The 18,760-nt window shown below is 40.0% G+C and overlaps 1 protein-coding gene across 1 annotated transcript in view; it reads right to left on the bottom strand.

Annotated features, from left to right (window-relative positions):
- Window positions 1–395: 395 nt before the first annotated feature.
- SLC28A3 (solute carrier family 28 member 3) overlaps window positions 396–18,760 on the bottom strand; it is a 40,235-nt gene continuing 21,870 nt past the window's right edge. Inside the window, exons 9-18 of the mRNA XM_069881154.1 lie at window positions 14,693–14,773; window positions 13,720–13,800; window positions 12,551–12,676; window positions 11,291–11,421; window positions 9,977–10,145; window positions 8,122–8,319; window positions 5,154–5,235; window positions 4,209–4,307; window positions 2,409–2,532; window positions 396–509 (exon numbers count right to left, since the gene is read on the bottom strand). Coding sequence (XP_069737255.1) covers window positions 407–509; window positions 2,409–2,532; window positions 4,209–4,307; window positions 5,154–5,235; window positions 8,122–8,319; window positions 9,977–10,145; window positions 11,291–11,421; window positions 12,551–12,676; window positions 13,720–13,800; window positions 14,693–14,773 — 1,194 coding nt within the window. The 3' untranslated portion in view covers window positions 396–406. The remainder of the gene's footprint in view (window positions 510–2,408; window positions 2,533–4,208; window positions 4,308–5,153; window positions 5,236–8,121; window positions 8,320–9,976; window positions 10,146–11,290; window positions 11,422–12,550; window positions 12,677–13,719; window positions 13,801–14,692; window positions 14,774–18,760) is intronic.

The raw sequence follows: 18,760 nt of genomic DNA on the forward strand, positions 1-18,760 counted from the left end.
CTGAGAACAGAGTAATTTATCTTTGTGTGGTAAAAAAGTTTAAAAGTGACTAGTTAAAAAGTTACTGAAAATGGCAGTCAAAACCTTGAATCTGATTTTCTTGCCTACAGCAGTTTAACTCCACAGATTCATCAGTTTCAGGGTAGAAATGAAGTCAAGCAAATCAGGCTCAGGAATGTTCTCCTCTTCTGATGGGAGAAGAGGTCTGCAGCAGGAGGTGTCTTGCATTTATCCCACTTTAATTTATGGTAATACCAAGCAAGTCAGAGGAACTGGTCTGATAAGAGATGGAAAATACAGGCTGAGGGTGAGACATGTCATACTTGTGGAAATTTGTTTATTACCTTTCTACCAAGGAACATAGCTCTTATTTATGATGTATCCTCTACAAAAATTAAGGCTTAAGTCAAGTGCAATAAAAGGAAGGTGGATCCAGTATTTGGCAGCATCCTTTCCAGGAACTCAGGCTGTAGTTTCCTCCAAGGAAGATCTCCTGTGAATGGTTTACACTGGGGAAGGATATAAAAGCAGAAATCAGATACAGCCCTTTTCTCTACGGGAAACAAAAAATATACCTACTTATCTATATATCTGTAAGTATACGTAGTATATGTATATGTACACATGCAAGCACATGCACACAACTATGCAAATATGCGCACAAACACATGCACACACTTTCTTCAAAGCAATTTGAATGTGTTAAAATTTAAATGAGAACTGAAGCAGAGAAAAGACTTTCAAAACATTAACCATATGCCATGACCAGAGAGTCTCCTTTTTAGTTGGAGTGATGCCTAGTTTTCTGTGTAAAGTCCTTGTGCCTTAGGTATATCTTCCAAGATAACTGAAATGATTGAGGATTTCACTTCAGTATTCAAGGTTTTTACATCTTCAAAACAAGTGTCCAACACTGAATCTGGTGAAAATAAAGCAAGTTCTTGCCTTTGTGAAAACATAGTAGAGTTAAATTGGTGTGATGAGGAATGTTGGAGTGATGAAGAAATATGATGAAGGAATGTACCCAATATCACAGTTAATTTTTACTGCGCCAAAAAGTTTATGATACTGGTTCAATATCATAATAAACTCATTTGGAACATTAGGTTGCAAACCTAGAAATTCCTTGCAGTGATATGCAAGTGCTGATATTCAACTAGAAGCTGGTAATCTTGATACCAACATGAGTAATTTTTTAAAAATTTTTTTTTCTGAATCATTGAAAACTAAATATGTTACACAAAAATAAGGCCACCTTACATATTGTATACACCCGTATGCAAAGCTACATTTTATGCCAAGACAGGGAAGGGAGAAATAAATGTGTCAAAGGAATAATACAGAAAAAATAATCACCTGAAGTTAGAATTGCATTTTAATTCCTGACACTAGTCTTGATGCTAAGAAGATGTAACGAGGTCCCTCTCTACTATTCTACTTCCCCATTTTAGTTAAGTGAGGAGGTGTGAAAGTGGTCCAGTGAAATAAAAGCAATTCTGAAAAATTTCCCTATTTGAAGATTTTTGCCAAGAGAATTCTTGCAAATTAGATTACAGCAACAACACTGTTACATTTACATGGTTTGTTTTTATTGTAGACAAATGGTTAATCTTAGAGCATTTCCTTTGCTAAAACAAATATGAAAAGAAGGATGAAGTTCTGTTTTCAACAGCATGGAAAAAAACTATGAATTAGAGTGTTTACTTCTAAAGCAAACAGCTGTGAAAATGGAAAAAAAACCCCAAAAGCAGCATATTAGGACAAATTTTAAAAGTTCTTGCCATAGCCTAAATACCTAGTCCCTTGCTTCTTTTTGAGATAGTATGAATTATTTCTGCATATATTCCTTATCTAATACCACTATTCATTTTTCCTCTGTCTTGACAATTTGCCTCAGAATATTTTTCTACTTCAAATGGGTGTAAAATGTTATATACAGGGTACAATTACTATTATCTTCAGCAAGATTCATAGTTAGCAGAAGGAAAAGATCTTGTTTTTTTTTTCAGCTAGAGTTATCCTCAGATATTATGTTAACAATATATTAGTTCAAACATTTGTTTTATTTTTTGATAATATTTGAGATGGGCTTCAGCTAGACCACTTTACATAATAATCTATCTTCAGCATTTCAGGAAGCTCAGGCTTGGACAAAGATGTTTTGAGATCTCTGTTGGTTCCGTATTTGGTGTGAGAAAATCCCAACAGAAGTAAAACAATTCAGCAGCATTAAATATTAATTCCTTGAAAAGATGCAAGCTCATGGAAAGTAGGTGCCTAAGAAAAAAACCAATTGCCAAAAAAAAAAACCAATTGCCAAATCAAATGCCAAAGATAAAATTAAGCTATTACTGAATATATGAGCTCCCTAAACTATGCTGTCAAAAGTACAAGGAGTTCCTTGATACCTGTTGAAGAGCTGCTGGCAGCATTCAACTAGCTCTGTGCTGTTGGCAGAGAAGTCTGTGGAGTTGAAGGCATTTCCTAATAAGATGTGGCATGGAACTTCCAGAACAGGGACAGTCAGCATTCCTGTAAAATAAGTAACAATTTTCCTAATAAGTAATGAACAGGAAGACAAGACTTTTGGGGCATGGTCAGATGAAACGTTCTTGTTGGCATAAAATCACCCTCTGAGGTGGTTCTCTAAAGGTGCAAAATTAAACCCCTTGAACCATGACCTCTTTGAAAAAATTTGAATAATTTTACGGAGCTGGACTGAAGAGTGACCACAAACATTTTTTTTTGGTACGTGTAGAAATTAAACTGTGGTAACCTATGACAGTCAGAACATTTAGTTTTTCTGCCCCTTTTAATGCTACTAAAAAGGTATGCTAATGCTTTTTTCACTACTGGGCCAGTGAGCTTCCATTTACTATAATGGAACTATGCTGCATTTATAGTGCATGAAAATATAGAACTTTTTTTTGTTTTTAATTGAGATAGTTACAGTCTGTCCTTGCTTTGCTAGATGTTCTCCAGAATCTCCTACAAATAGTAATGTCAGCATTCATTGCAGTAATTGACACACTAAAACATGAAAGTGACAGCTCCTTATTGTACCTGTTTTTGTGGAACCTGGATACATTTTTAACACGTTTGTACCTTAATGGGGTAGCAGAAATTGCTTGGCTCTTCCTCCTTCTCTGGGCATAAGGAAAACATCTGCTGTGGCAGGATAAGTGGAATGTAATTTTCTCTCCAAAGCAAATTTTATTGTTTTGGAAAGATTTCTCAGTGGCTGTTGACAATTTTGTTCTAAAAGGCCAGGACTGTGAAATGACACACTTTTAGTAAGACTTGCTAATTCCACAGTTATACAGAGTAGTGTCACATATTAAAACATAATAGAGGGCTGTGAGAATAATGACATTTCTAGTGTTCTATAACCTTCAGAAAATAGTATAGGCCTATCCTTAACACATATGTTTCTGTTGCTGCAGTGAACACAAAGGTATAGGGAAGCTGTGGTAGAAATAAGACATGCTGCTTTCAGCTACATAAAGTACCAATATCTATCATTACTGGAGGAATACAAGTGCTTTCACCTTCAACATGCAATTCTGCATATCACACGCTCAGAAAAGAAAGCTAGGAAAGGGATTGTTAAACACTGGGGATAAAACGTTACCTGCAGTATCATATCAGGTCAATTAATCAATCTTTTGAATCATTACTATTACGTTACCTTTAATTTCTTATCTCAAATGGCTGGTACATCGTGACTCTTTACTCGGCTTGGAAGCGAGACTTTGAAAATAAGGATCTGCTGTTGAGTCCCACCTTAGGACAGTTTCATTAACTTAAATGGCCAAGGTTGGATGGGCCTCGGGCAGCCTGGTCTGGTGGGAGGTGTCCCTGCCCATGGCAGGGGGTTGGAACTGGATGATATTTAAGGCCCCTTCCAACCCAAACTATTCTATGATTCTATGATTCATAATTACTTCTGTATTTCTGTAGCCAGCAGTTTGGAGTAGAGACTGTAACTCATCTATAACTTTCTTTGCCCATGAGTGGTGTGAAAAAAAAACCAAAACAAAAAAACCAGGACATAATGGAAGAAATAAAACAAATACTTTTCCTATTCCAGTTTTCAGGAACACCTTTCCTCGCACTCTGTCAGTCCTGCCAAACGCAAAACTCTTGTGACACCGCGGTGCCACCCTGTGGTCAGTGGCCGCATGCGACACCGAGCCCGGGCACCATACCTGCCACACAAGCCGTCATGAAGCAGGCGACAGTTCCCGCAATCATTGCTCTGAAAGCACCACCCGCTATCTCCTTTTTTTTTGAAGGAGCGAGACTTGCTAGGAAGAAAAACAAAGTGTGTGTTAAACATAAATACTTACAGATAAAGATACAAAGAAGATGAACCTGACAGCTCTCCCTCCGCAAAAGGAAATTCTCACCCTGCAGTTTGAACCAGGAGATACGAAGGAAAACGAGACAGAATTTAGCAGGCCACTTGAAGGCATAGTGCCAGTGTTGGCTCTTTCTTTTAAGAAGGTGGCTTGTGTAAAATGACAACTTCTGTTTGCTTTAGCAGTTTGCATGTCTGGCTTGGCTGATGGTGGATTTCAGAAGCAAACCATGGGCACAGCACTAAAGTCTGGCACAGCAGCTGGGTCTTGCTCCTCCATGCTGGCCCATTGCTGGTACTGCAGAGCCCACCTGGGCTTCAGGGTAGAAACATCTACCAGCAATTCTGGCCACCTGGTGAGGAAATGGTTTCTGAATTTTTCTTTTTCCCATGAGATCTGGAAAGCCCTTTTCTTGTTTTCCCTATAAGCACATATGTGACACTTTTGCTGTTAACAGTCAACTTTGCCTTTCAAACCAGCAGGCTACAGTGATGGTTTGTGCCTCCTGAAGCCTGAGGATTGTAGTAGTTTAGACCTGTAGTGTGAGGGCTGGAGAGGGACGACTACCAGCAGGGCTTGGTCCCCTTGCCTTGCCCTTAGACCCTCTCCCAGTACCTCACAACAAAACCTGTGCCCCTCTGTGAGCCTTTCCATGCAGAGTTGGGTGCTGTGTCTTGGCAGAGCAGCTGCTCATCCCCTAATGCTGACAAGCATCACCAACAGCCTGTTTCCTTGCATGTTTTCTTTGGGATTTGCTTTGCCAAAAAAATCGTCCATGAGAGGTGTTCTTACTCAGGCCTCCTATTACCAGTCCCAGAGAGCCGAAGTTGGCAAACCCACAAAGAGCATAAGTGGCAATGACTTCAGAGCGAACCTGGAAGACAAACACACATACCATTGAGTAGTTTGAGACAGATTGTGTTGATCTGGAGGTCTGAAAACATGACATTGTGGCTCAGGGCTCCAGGTACTAAAATCACTCTGGTTTGCTTAGTTGCTGCCCTAGCGTGTGGCTTTCAACAAGGTAGTCTTACTCCCCTGCTGAAAGGTGCAGGCTTTCATGCCCTTTGCCTGTGTGAGGACTCATGTGGTGGTTTTATTTTTCATGTATATAGCTGTGCCTTGTTGAATTGAGTACTAGTAATTAAAGAAAAAAAGTATTACTAGTAATTAAAGAAAAAAAGTATTACTAGCAATTTAGCTGCTGTTTTTTAAAGGTACAAGTCAGAGGGCTTTAGGTCATCTTGTTTATAGCTCAACTGCCTCTATAACACTGTTGACACCTCAAGTTTTGGTATGCATCTGTTAGTTCTTCATCCCTGAACAAGCAGAGTGCTCCATGTGCAGAGATGCTCTGTGCACGTTCCACTCTGCACACAGAGGAATAAAAGACAAACGATTCTCCTGGAGAGTGTGTGCTTCGATGTGATAACAGGTAGAGGGACATTATGATTTTGGAATCCCCATTAGTGGCTTATTTCCTTCCTGACTTCAGCCACCTTCCTCCCCTTGGGAGACAGCAGCTTAGTCTGGACTTCAGAGCAGAGACAAGGCTGGGTTGCCTTTGCCCCCATGGAGGGACCACTCACAGGACACACAATGAGTTTGGATGAAATCAGGCTATACATCTGGCAAATCCTGAGGAAAACGTAGTTCATTTTGGAAGAGGAAGCAACATATCTCAGCAAATGTACTTCTGTACCCATGGCAGCTCTGAACTCCTGTTTCATGCGCAAGTTGAAGATGCCCGAGTATGCCAGTAGGCTTCCTGTTTATTAGAAGTTTCTCTATTTCTGTTACTATTTTCTCTTGTCTCCATTTCCTCTTGTTTTATCACCTACCACTTGGGAGAAGAGACCAACATCCACCTCTCTACAACCTTCTTTCAGATAGTTGTAGACAGTGGTAAGGTCTCTCCTCAGCCTCCTCTTCTCAAGGCTAAACAACCCCAGTTCCCTCAGCTGCTCCTCGTAAGACTTGTTCTCCAGCCCCTTCACCAGCTTCACTGCTCTTCTCTGGACACACTCAAGGTCCTTCCTGCAGTGAGAAGCTCAAAACTGAACACAGTATTAGAGGTGCAGTCTCATCAATGCCAAGCACAGGGGCACAACCACCTTTTGTACTGTGATTTCCCTGCTTTCACTTGCACTTTCCTAGCTTTCAAAACAGGAAGCCTTATTATTACTGACTCAGGTGAGGGAGTTCAGAAGACTGCTTGTTCGCTTGCTCTGATTGTATATCTGTGTCTGGATGTACTGGAGAGCTCTGAAGCTGAAGAGGAATTAAAAATGGAAGTCAAGCACAGTCTTACCTGGACTGTTATGACATAATTAAAATGGCTACTGAGCACTTTTTACTAGTGTTAGGAATCAAAATGATTTATATCTCAGAGTTTTTTACCATGGAAGCCTATATAGCTCTATATTGGTACTAGAAGTGAACATGGAAGTTCTATCTGACACCTTAGTTAAAAAAAAAAAAAAGAAGAAGAAAAAAAAGATGGAATACAGAGTTGATGGATCTGAATTTTAAGGCTGACTTCCAGATTGATAAAAAACATATGTTCACTCACTTAGGAGCTGAGAGTCTTATTCTCTTTGCAGAATGTAGCATGACTAGAGCAGAGCAGATCAAAGGTCCGCCTAGCCCAGGATCTAATTCCCAGGAAACCCAGGTACACAAGTAATGGATCCTTAGGCAAGCGTGTATGTATTTGATCAGATCACCTGGCTTTCTACTTCCCATTGAGAAATATGTCCTGGCAATAAGGAATGAAGTGGTTAGGAATATATTTTTAGTTTCTATATGAGGCAATTATCCACAACTTCATGCTAGATTAAATTAAGATTAAAAGCTATACAAAAGGATACTTGCTAGATAAGGGTCCCCTATAGTGACAACTTTTCCTGATTTGAGGAAGAAAGGCCAATACAAGCACAAAGCTAGATATTATGGTTTTCATCGCCTTTGCTTAGAATGAAGACAAATTCAGCCCAGGCTGGGTATGCAAATGCTAGATATTGGAGCAGCAAAGGTTGGCCTTGATCAGTGCATGCTCTTTGTGCACATACCCAGCATGCCCTCTGTATTGCCATTCTCTACGTATTGTCCTCACTGTTTTCTCCTGGGTGAATCTCTGAGGATGTGCGAATGAGAGGTGGGCCCAGGATTTGACTGGTAATCCTCATGCAAACTAACTTGCACTGCCAATTGAAACAAACTGTTTGGATTCAATGCAGCAAGAGAGGTGTATGCCATATAATACGTGTCTTGTATTACTGCCCTCCATACAAGGGACAATAACCTCCAGCAGAGGTGTGCCAGTAATATCTTAAACACCATCAGCTAAAGCTTGATGGATGCCTCCCTTGAAGCTTAATATTTGGCTAAACCTCTGTAGTTCTTGCCAAGGATTTTCCTGGGAGAGTACCTCATAGGGAAGTGCTAGCTAAGAATGAGGTAAGAAAAAACTCATCCTGAAGACAATCTTGGTCTTATGTGCAGTGCCCTGTGGGACACTGCATATTCCTCAAAAGTATGCTTATCTTTTGCTATGCCTGTTTGAGACAGCTAGTGTGATACCAGCTGTAGCAGCTTCACAAAGCAATACTCTTTTCATAATTGAACTCTATTACCGAAGCACGCCCTTTAGAGTAATGTGCCACCATTTTGTCCTTGTGCCTATTTAAAAAAAATAAGTTGAGTTTCAGCAGAAAAGTACTAGATCAAATAAATCTTCAGAAGAGAAAATGTTACTTACAGTCATATACTGTTTCACACCATTAACGTACATGATCCCACCCTTTTCTCGGTTGTGAATCAGTTTTGAGAGGCGCTCGTAAGCCACAAATTCATTGAAGAAAGTTTTGTAACCTAGTAGTCCACCGACAATAAAACTGTCTTCCCAGTCTACCCCCATCATGAAAGAGAATGGCATGAAGAGATAAGCACAAATATTCTGCAAAATATATAACACAAAGCAGGTCAAAAGATATGGTTGGTCAAAGAACAACGGTATGTCATAAGTTCTCTAAATTTAAAATAAGGATGGTTTTACTTCAGCAGGGCAAAACTGGCCTTGGAATTCTTTCTGCCAACAAGTCTGGGAGATTATTTCCTGATAAGGTATGCTTGACTGAGTAATTTTCAAAACACTAATGCAACATCTATATATAACAAAGGAATCAGATACACTCCTAATTTTACACCTAGAGCAAAGTAAAGTTCCTGTGCCTTTCTTTTTCCCCCAACAATGGCTTCAGTTTGCATAGTGTTTGAAACAAAGAAGCAGGTTTCAGTTAGAGGAGCTGATAAAGAATCTTGAGAAGTCTGTTTCTTCTGCTGATTAAATCAAGTGTATTAATGAACATGCTTAATTACCAGGTTATTGGACTCCAACTGGTGTAAACAAAAGACTTGTCTCTGCATAAAAGTAGTGCATCTGACATAATTAAAGCTGTACCTTTTTCCTAGTATTAAAAGTATTACGTAATTTTTCTTTAAAAACCCCATATCACATTATAGCTTATTTTTACAGAAGAGAGAAAATGGCTGCAGTTGTGAAAGGGTTTGGTCAAATTGTCTTTAGTGAATGCAACTGAGGTGTTTAGGCAACACCTAAACACCTGGCTTCACCTGGTTTCTGTTTGGCTTCTCTGCCTGCAAAAAGCTAGAAGCTAGTGTCTCTGAAAAGGGCTGGCTGGCTGAATGCAATGTGTCTGTGGGCATTAGCTCCTTGCGGGTTACCTATCTGTTGAAATCTTACTCCATCCAGAAGTTACTAAAGTACTAGCCCTTGCATGAGTATGGCTGAAGTATGTGTACTTGTGCCTTTCACCTGCTGTAGGTGTATGTGTAGTGAGATAATCTGTGGAAGCTGTGCAGTGCAGCATCTTAATATTGCTGAGGCCACATCTGCTATGAGCAACTATTCACTTCTGCAACACCTTTATCACGATCTCATTATCCATGTTTCACATGGCAGTTCTACTAGGAGCTTGCAAAACAAAAAGCCTAAAACTATTGCAACAAGATTACTGCATCGAGTCAAAAACTCCGTATTGGAGTAAGTTAAAAAAAAAGAAGTATTGTTTGAAACTTGTTTGCTCAGCTGAGTGATTTGGGTGCAATTATACAAGTTAATCATGTTGAGAACACAGTCCTATTAACTAAGTAGCTAGTCTGGCCGTGACCCATTGTCCTTATCTAAGTGAAGCTAGTGAGCGTTAAGGACTCGGTGGGGCTCTCTGAAGCTAAAGCCAATGCAATGTTTACACTGAAAGAGAAGTTTATGACTTGACAAGTATGTGACCGATCTGCTGCACTGCCAAGTCAGTGGAGGCAGGTATTAGCATACCTGCCATAAATATTCTGTAAATATACTCTGCTGTTCAGCAAAAAAACACAGTGGAAAATTACATGGGACTATTAGATACAGAAATATTTATGTGGCAACAATTTTCCTTTGGCTGTAAAGACATTTCTGAAAAACATGCACATAAAAATATACAGGTTTAGATCATTACAAAACCTACAAAAAATCCACACAGGCACTTAATTTGAGAAAGAAAAATTACGCATGTATATAAGCTGCATGAAGGACCTGAAAACTTTACCTCAAAGTTCAGTTGGGGATAGTCAAACAGATTGCCCACCCAGGAGAGGGCTGAGTCAAGGAAAGCCAGCAGGGCTAGGAAGGCAATCAGATTCACAGCGATGTTTGCCACCAACAGTATGGAGGTAGAGGCACCTTGACTGGCTGCTTCCAGTAAGTTCTTTGATTCACTTTATGAATGAAAAGAAAACCAGAGTGTGAACATTTTTAATTCAAGAACAAATTACAGAAGTAAGAGTTAAATGGACTTGATTAGAAATCTTCTAGTGAAGCTGTTTGTTCACTCATAGGGAAAATAACGATCAGGTGGAGCAACAATTTGCTAGCAATCCTCAGAAAAGCCACTGGGAGAGTATACTTTTTATGCCCTGAAGATCAATTCTGGCACATTCAGGTTGGGCAATCTCTGAATCAGGTCTCAGTACTGTGACTACCTGTGGCAGCACTGGGATGGGGGAGTGGGCACTGCTTTTCTTGCAGCCAGACCTTACAAAAGTGCTTGGCCTGTTCATAGAATCATAGAATCACTAGGTTGGAAAGGACCCACTGGATCATCAAGTCCAACCATTCCTGTCAGTCACTAAACCATGACCCTCAGCACCTCATCCACCTGTCTTTTAAACACCTCCAGAGAAGGTGAATCAACCACCTCCCTGGGCAGCCTGTTCCAGTGCCCAATGACCCTTTCTGTGAAAAATTTTTTCCTAATGTCCAGCCTGAACCTCCCCTGGTGGAGCTTGAGGCCATTCCCTCTTGTCCTGTCCCCTGTCACTTGGGAGAAGAGGCTAGCTCCCTGCTCTCCACAACCTCCTTTCAGGTAGTTGTAGAGAGCAATAAGGTCTCCCCTCAGCTTCCTCTTCTCAAGGCTAAACAAGCCTTACAAGCCTTTTTGCTTTTCTTGTCATTCTCAAGGTGAGTTTCCCTACAGATAGGCAATAAGTTCACTGCTGTCATTTTTGCTTTTGTATTTTTGCACTTACAGATTTCTTACCACACAAAGACAGCAACAGAGCAAACGGGAAAACCCCTTGTTGGCTAACCTCAGGTAGGCATTTCCCTTTCTTTGGAGGGTTTATTGTCTGCCCCAGGTCCTTGGCATCTCTGTGCCAAGTCTCTGGGGCAGTGATACCTGCATTCATTGTAATGAGGCACACTGCATCAGAATTCACAAACTAGTCATTTGAGGTATATTGGTGTGCAAATAATATAATGCTTGCACATCTATCGTGTAGTGAAATGAAAGCTCGTGTGAGCTGTTTTTCCAAATCTCACTTTTGTATGATTATTACTATGAACTAGACCTAGACCAGCTTACCTTTTTGTCATCTGTGGGTCATTTCTCAGAGTTATTGTAGGCTTTTCAGTTTCAGGCCAGAATAGTTTGGAGGTGGCTAATGATGCTGGTGCTGACATGACAGAAGCAGTCAGTAAGTGGGAGGCAGAAACCTAGAATTCCAGGTGACAGAGAATATGCTGTGATAACCACATAATGCACAACCACGGAGGAAAGCAATTAAAATTATAAGATGCTTGGATGACTTTTCTACAGGGAATCATTGAAAAGTTCACATTGCTCATAAGGAAAAGAAAAAAATGAGCAATACAGGAGACAGAAGAAATCTAAGTAGTGAGAAGCATAGAGTAATCTTTCCAAGAGGCGAACTACTGCACTTCTCTCTAATGGCAAGCCAGAAAGCAACAGAGACAAAAAAAGCCAGATCTGTCAAATGCAGCTGGGGGTAGCAACAGCAGAGCAGGTGAGTGAGAGCCAGCCCTCCTTAACACCTCCTATATGCCTTGCAGTAGCAGCAAATTGACTTTATCCACTGATGTAGAATTAAAAAAAATTACATGGCCTAACATAAATTCTCCTGTTACCCCTTCTTCCACAAACTTCTACACAAAATAACTTCTTTAGTAACTTCTGCAATATTTCCGTCTCTCATTTTCTTCTCTTACTCCCTCAGTCTTTTTGCCTAATCCTCCTTCCTTGCCTCTGCCTCTCCATTGTATTTCATTCCGATATAGAACTAATATATTTATCAGCCATCCCCCAACGACTCTGATCACAAATTACATCTTCAGTCCCGCTTTTCTGCTTTGCGCTGCTAACCCCTTAGCAGACAAGATGTTTTCTTCCTGTATTTGTATGGGATCACTAGAATCTCAGTCACAAGTCAGCTCTAGGCTTATATGGCTAGCAACAATTCCTGAAGGACTTCATCTATGTCATTGCCACAGAAGGGGGTGGGTTGATCAGTTAGTATATTCCACATGTCGGTTCATCTGGAGCGTATAGATTGGTCACTTCCTTGCAGCTATAGCAGGAAGTCTCTGTATTATCTAGATAGATATTTGTGCTATTTAACGTTATCTCCATGGTCAGATATTGCTATCCTTTTTACTGTCAGAAGACAGGGGATTTTTGTGGTTAATTCCTTCAGAAAATAAAAAATAAGAAAATAGAGAAGATCGGAATGACTCAGGTACACTTCCAAAGCGTTTTAGCTGGGCTCCTCTACTTATGTGATTTCAGATAAACGGTATTATTTCCCATTTCTCTTCCCCATCTTACCCCAAAAGAAATATATGCTCCCAAGACACTTCCAGCAATAGTTGAGAATCCGGCTGTCATGACAGCATGGAGTTCAGACTTCGTAACGTATGGTAAGTAGGGCTGTACCAGAAGAGGGGACTCTGTCTGAAAGTGAAGAACAACTACCAAATTAATAAATCATAATAAACCCTCAGAGGCTGTTCTTATTAACAGGGCAGAAAAATTACTGACTGCATCACACTTTCTTATGTGCCTTTGACAAGTTAATCTTGAGTGCTCTGAATATTAATAGGTTGGAGTTTTTTACCCCAAGAAGGAAAATTGTACCAACATCTATCTTGTTCAAAGACAATTCTTGTTGGTTTATCATCTCCCTCAAATGCTCAATGAAACTGCCGAGAAATCCCAATCCAATTCTGAATGAGTTAGAGACAGCCACAGGTCTGATCTGCAGGTAAATCTATGTGTCAAGTGGAACATGCATACCAGCCACTACGGGCAGCTTTAAGCCCTTAGCCCCTCTGTCATGTGTGTGAGCACATCCCGAAGGCAGTGTCAAGTGCAGGTACTAATTTAAATCTTGAAGCAGTGTGATACAGTTACGCATCACTGCTAAATAACTGATATCCTGGTGTTGCTTTGGGGCTTGAACGCTACTTTGTGACCTTTCCACATTGCTTTGAAGCCTGGAACAGACACTGCTATAGCGCTGGTTTAATAGATTTACCATTACTAAGGACTGCTATATCCCGTCCCAGGCCTTCTGGGTTAAGGCCTTTCACAGCCAGCCCTGGATCTTAGTTTCTGCATTGTCTCTCTTGTTGCCTGCCTCAATGTACCCTCTTTTCATCCCATTTATCTTGTCAGTTGAAGAAAAACGCTGAAGTTGTTATTGCTTCATAGCCTTGGAGTAGTCTGTTAGTCATTTTAAGGGAGATCTATCACCTACATTTATGCTTGACTTTCCTTTAGAAAAACATATGGTTCCCCAAACTCACCCCATTGTACATCAATGCTGACATATGAATGTACTGGAGTTCTGGAAATTGCAAACAAGTTCTGCTGTACTTCAGTCCTAGCTTCATATGAAATGATGATTTTTTTTAAGCACAGATGCTCACTGTGCAGCAATATTTCACAATATTCAGTAATCCTGTAATAGTACATTTTGCAATGCTCCAGCTTACCTGTCCTACAAATATATTACCCGCAGCTACCAGAGACTCAACTGGAGTTGTCCCCATGAAAATCTGCATTATCCAACCAACCTAAAATTATTAAAAAAGAAAAAAAAATCACCACTTGAATTAATCAAGCCGGTGTAAAAGTTCTGAGACACCTTACAATATTTTCTGAGTTAATGTTTTCAGTGTCAAGATATTGCACACTCATTTAATAGTAGCATATTACAATAAGCCAGAGGAAGAATAATTTAACACAACTGAGAGTATCCCAGGCTCACCTGGGCACTAAATTGTTAAACTAAATTAATCAACGCAGATACTTTGATGTGTCCTTACTGCTTATGTAACTGTCCAAAGGAACCTGGATCATATGATAAGAAAGAAATTAAGGTTTAACTACCATCATGTAGGAAGATATTTTCCCTCATGTGATTTCATTGGGTGGACAGGACAGTAAGGGGGCCTCCTGTGGACTTGCTCTTCTTTTAGTAGACACTGTCACTGGCCCTAGGAATGAGCTCTTAGAGCATGAGATGAGGAAACAGGCTCAGATTTTATTCTGGAGATGTTTTATAGGAAGGTATATGCAATTGCTACTATAATATTTAGTAGGAAGCAGAAATCCTCTGTCTGTGATGTGACCTCCATCCTGCATTTTGGGGACTGGGAGAGGGCAGGCAGAAAGCAAGATTTAGGCATTTTATGGCATATGAGCAACAGCAAAGCTATCCAGGAAAATCAATCATTGACTACGATGTTAGCAATAAAACTAGGCTGGGGGCAGGAGTGTACGCTATGTCAAGTCAATTAGGATTTTGCAGTGATCATATCTGGTACAATTTCCAGGTTAAAAACAAACAAGTACTTTCATATGTCTGCTCCTCAGCAGCTTGATCATGGCCAGTACTACAGTTTGCCTGCATGTGTTCAAGGTTCTGCACTAGGCAAATGAGTGCCTATTGGCAAAAATTCATACCTTTCCAATGAGCCACTGCATGAATCCAATGTGGTAAAGCATCGACATTACTGTGCTGAAGAAAACCACAACTGGCAGGACCTAATTTAGAGATAAAAAATCATTAATACTTTTTTTTTTCTTTTGTTTTTCCTCTTCCGGATTTTGCACTCCATTTGAAGTTTGAAAAAGAGGCATGGTTTTGGAGATACACTTAAAGGTATTGAAAACTCATCATTAAGTTTACTCTTATGCTGTAAAATTCTAATATTCCAGACTCTATGCTTGTGCTGTAATTATCTGTTTTTCATGTAACTACATAGTTTTCTACCAGGACTGCGATAGTTTTGAAACTGTTTGGTCTAATATAACATGCATCAGTTTATAGTCATGTTTGAGTCAGCTCAAAAATTTACTGAGCAATGGCATCTACAAAGACTTGGATATATACATCTGTAGACTTCAAAAACCATGAACAAAAATATATACAACGGGACTGTGGTGTAGAATTCAGAGCTTGATTTTACTGTGTCTGCGTTTAAGAAACACATTTTAGACAGCTATGTAAGTTGAAAAGATTTTGATTGTGATTGTAGCTAATTTGATTTCACAGAACCAAGGTCAGCTTCCTTAGAAAGCCCATACTGTGTAGCTGTCCTTTAATAAAACATTATAGAAAAATCCTCTTATATTTTACAGTATTTATAGCATTGATTATAATGCCAATGTGGAGCACTCAAGAGCTCTGTAGCTGTACAGAGAGACAGAATCTGCTTAAAAACAACAAATTCACATGTGTATACCCATTAAATAAGAGGCGAACATAAGTCTCAGACAGTGGAGACCGAAGATAAAATATTTTGCCTAAACATAATTTAAAAGAATAACTTGAGTGTCTAACCCACTGTCTGATGGGTAATTAAATGTATTGGCTACTTATCCTGAGTAAACCTAGTATCACTTGATTCTCAAGTTTGTCAAATACACAGGATCTCAACATTTCTATGCTAGTATACACAGAAAGAAATTCTATCCCATAAAAGGTCCAAAATTAGGCAGACAGATTAGTTATAGATAAAACAGTACCACTAACAGTAGCAAGATTTTATGTATGTTTGACATAAAAGAAGGAACAGAATAAAAAACCAAAACACTTTTGTTAGTTCAGATGTTTTCAGCAAATAGAAGCTGTGCCTTTCTAGAGGACAGTTAGTACTATCAGCTGTTTTGATAAAGGTTTGGAAACTCAATTTAGATAGTCAGAAACTTTCACTGAAATAAGAGAATGCAATTTCCAGATACTGTTGTGCTCCTCAGCAAGTCAATATGAGTCTGGTTTCTCTAGTTTGATTTTCTGATCCTGTTAGTGATCTTCTAGTGGTGGTTTGCCATGCAGTGATAGTAGAATGCTTAGTTCAGTAAAAATAACATCTCTCTCCTCTGCCTTATCCCTCCTGCCATTTCCCTTCCCTGTGCTAGGCAGAGAGGCATCTGGTTCCCAGCCAGCTACAGGGAAACGGGTCTGGAGAGGCAGTGGGCAGACAGACAAAGGTTATCTGTCTCTACTGGATGGTCAAAACAATGAGTGTCCTCCCATATTACATTCTGAATGGATGAAGCCCCCTCAGCATTACTGTGGTTTGGTTTAAGCTAGAGGAGTGAGAAAACAATTTTTCTGCTTACCCTGGGTGACAGCAGGCACCCTTTGGCCTGTTTCTTGTGCACATTCCCCTGAAAATACTTAAGATAACTTTAAAACACGCTTTTCCATTTTTGTAGTTGCAGGCATTTATGGATGAAGTACTCGTCTTCACAAAACAGGGAATCTGTTTTCCAGTTGTGGTCATTTGTGCCTTGACTGCATCAAGAACTTGGCGACTGCTTTATGACTGAACCCTCCTGCTTAAATTCCCATTGATTTAATGCAGTGTCTGTTACGTCTTCATCAGAAAAGGGTAGCAGACATTTAATAGGTAAGTAATTGCAATGTTTTGTCATATCCAGGCCAGCTTTTACCAAAGGCATAACAAAATCACGTGGAAAACACTGGCAAATTATTACTCTAAAATAAGCAGAATGTAAATATGCTACTTGTAACACATTGCATTGCAGAGGGTTTTCAATTGCCTTGTCTGCAGAAATAAATGCAATGAAAAGCACTTAACATGAGATAACTAGTTAAGCAGAAAAAACAGGTGTTCTAAAGAAAGGCTCCCCCGGTTACTATACCGAAATGTTAAGGCAGTGGTTTTGAAACTGGGGAGACAGGAGGGAACAGCCTTAAGAAATCTGCTTCTGTCCCATGTCTGTATGCAGAGGCCACCTCCTCTCCACCAGCCCTGAATTTTGCCTTCATGTTTAGCTCGTGTAGAGTTGCATGTTGTGGGCTGGACAGAATCAGAAAACTTCTAAGGCAGAAGTGTCTTCTCCCACTCTCCATCCTCTCTCCTTTCCTCTCTTCACAGTGCAAAACCCAGGGGAATATGTAGCACAGGACTAAAAATGCCAGAAGACTCCTTCTGAGGCCCTTAGGGCATGGGTAGCAGGGTGTACATGTCACCTTGGTGACAAATAGCTGTGTAGGGGCATGGGAGAGGAAGGGGAAGGCTCTGGTAGTGCTCCACAATTGAGCACTTGACAAAGTACCAAGAGAGCCCAGGCTAGGAGCAGTTCTGGAGAAAGCAGAAGGAGCCCAGCCCCGGAGCTGTGAATACAGGGTCTGGGGAGGTGAAGAAGGGAATAGATTATGCAAACCTTTGTATTGGAGGAGTAGTCTGGAGGGCTAGGGGATTGAGTAAGACAGGCACATGTACTTGGAGGCAGGACTGTTAGGAAAAGAGGAGACATGAGGATGAATCAAGAAGTCTGAGAACAGCTTCCTTCTCTAACTACGGAGCTATCACACAACCTGGGTATGCAGGAAAATCTGCACAGCATGGAAATGTCATGGTGGAGTATCAGCCTTAACCGGTAGTGTTTTCTTTGTTGATTAAATGCATTTGGGAAGAAAAGGTCAAGAGTTTGCTTTGTTTTTTTTTTTTCAAAAAAACATGCACTGACTTTATGAAACTGCTTTTTCAGGGAAAGAAATTCATTCTTCTGACTCATGGATTGCCTGTTGCCACTTTCCTGCTGCAGTGCCCTTATTCTATGAGCACAAGAGTCTGCCTCTAAGACGTGGATACTCTGAAAAGGGAGCAACAAAGACATGATCTCTATCATACTTCTGCGATTAAAAAAATCACCGGTTTAATACGGAGATGCATGTACTATTACTGGCTGTAGGTGGAGACAGCTGTCAACTCTGAGAAAAGTGGAGAAGAGAACCACAGAAGAAAGTATGACAAGGAAGTCACATGGACCTAAGCTGCAGCAGAAGTTTACTCCTTAAAAAGTGCTAGCATGTTTCCACACGGGATCCTGCGGTGTAAAAATACCTGCATTGTTAAACTCTTAGAATTGTATTTCTGTCTGCAGACAAATTTGCAGGGCAGTTTAATTTCCAATATGTATAGTTCCAGATACATATCAAAATACCTTTAAGCAGTCAAGCTTTAACTGATAAATAAATTTAATGAGCACTCTGAAAAATCCCACAACATATTGATGAAGAACTGGTATCCAAAGGCTCTTTAGAATTACATCTATATAGTTACAGTTCATGTTTCCCATAATAAAACTTCTAAGAAAATAAATTCTTTAATTGAGATTTTTATAAACTGGATTATTTAATATCTACTATCAATTCTGCAATATTGTTTGACATTATTAAAGATCTACTTTCTAGATCATGGTTATTGTCTATACTACATGCAAGGCAGGGAGTTCAAACAGTTGGCTGCTCACAACTCCTCTCCTATTAATGGCTTGATGTTCAGCTTTTTCTCTATGTTCCTTTAAAGAAGTTGCTATTGTTGTTCAAGGGACATTCTGCTTTCAGAAACTCCTAAAGCCTGACCTTCAAAGCAAAGCCTTACTCAGGAAGCCATAATCCTCCTAGCATAGAAAAGAAGCTACTGATATAACAGATATTTAAATCCCTGCTTGCTCAAAGCAAACTTTGCTTTTCATAACCAAAAGGATGACATA

This window comes from Phaenicophaeus curvirostris, chromosome Z (genome assembly GCF_032191515.1).
Source record: "Phaenicophaeus curvirostris isolate KB17595 chromosome Z, BPBGC_Pcur_1.0, whole genome shotgun sequence".
NCBI lineage: Eukaryota > Metazoa > Chordata > Aves > Cuculiformes > Cuculidae > Phaenicophaeus > Phaenicophaeus curvirostris.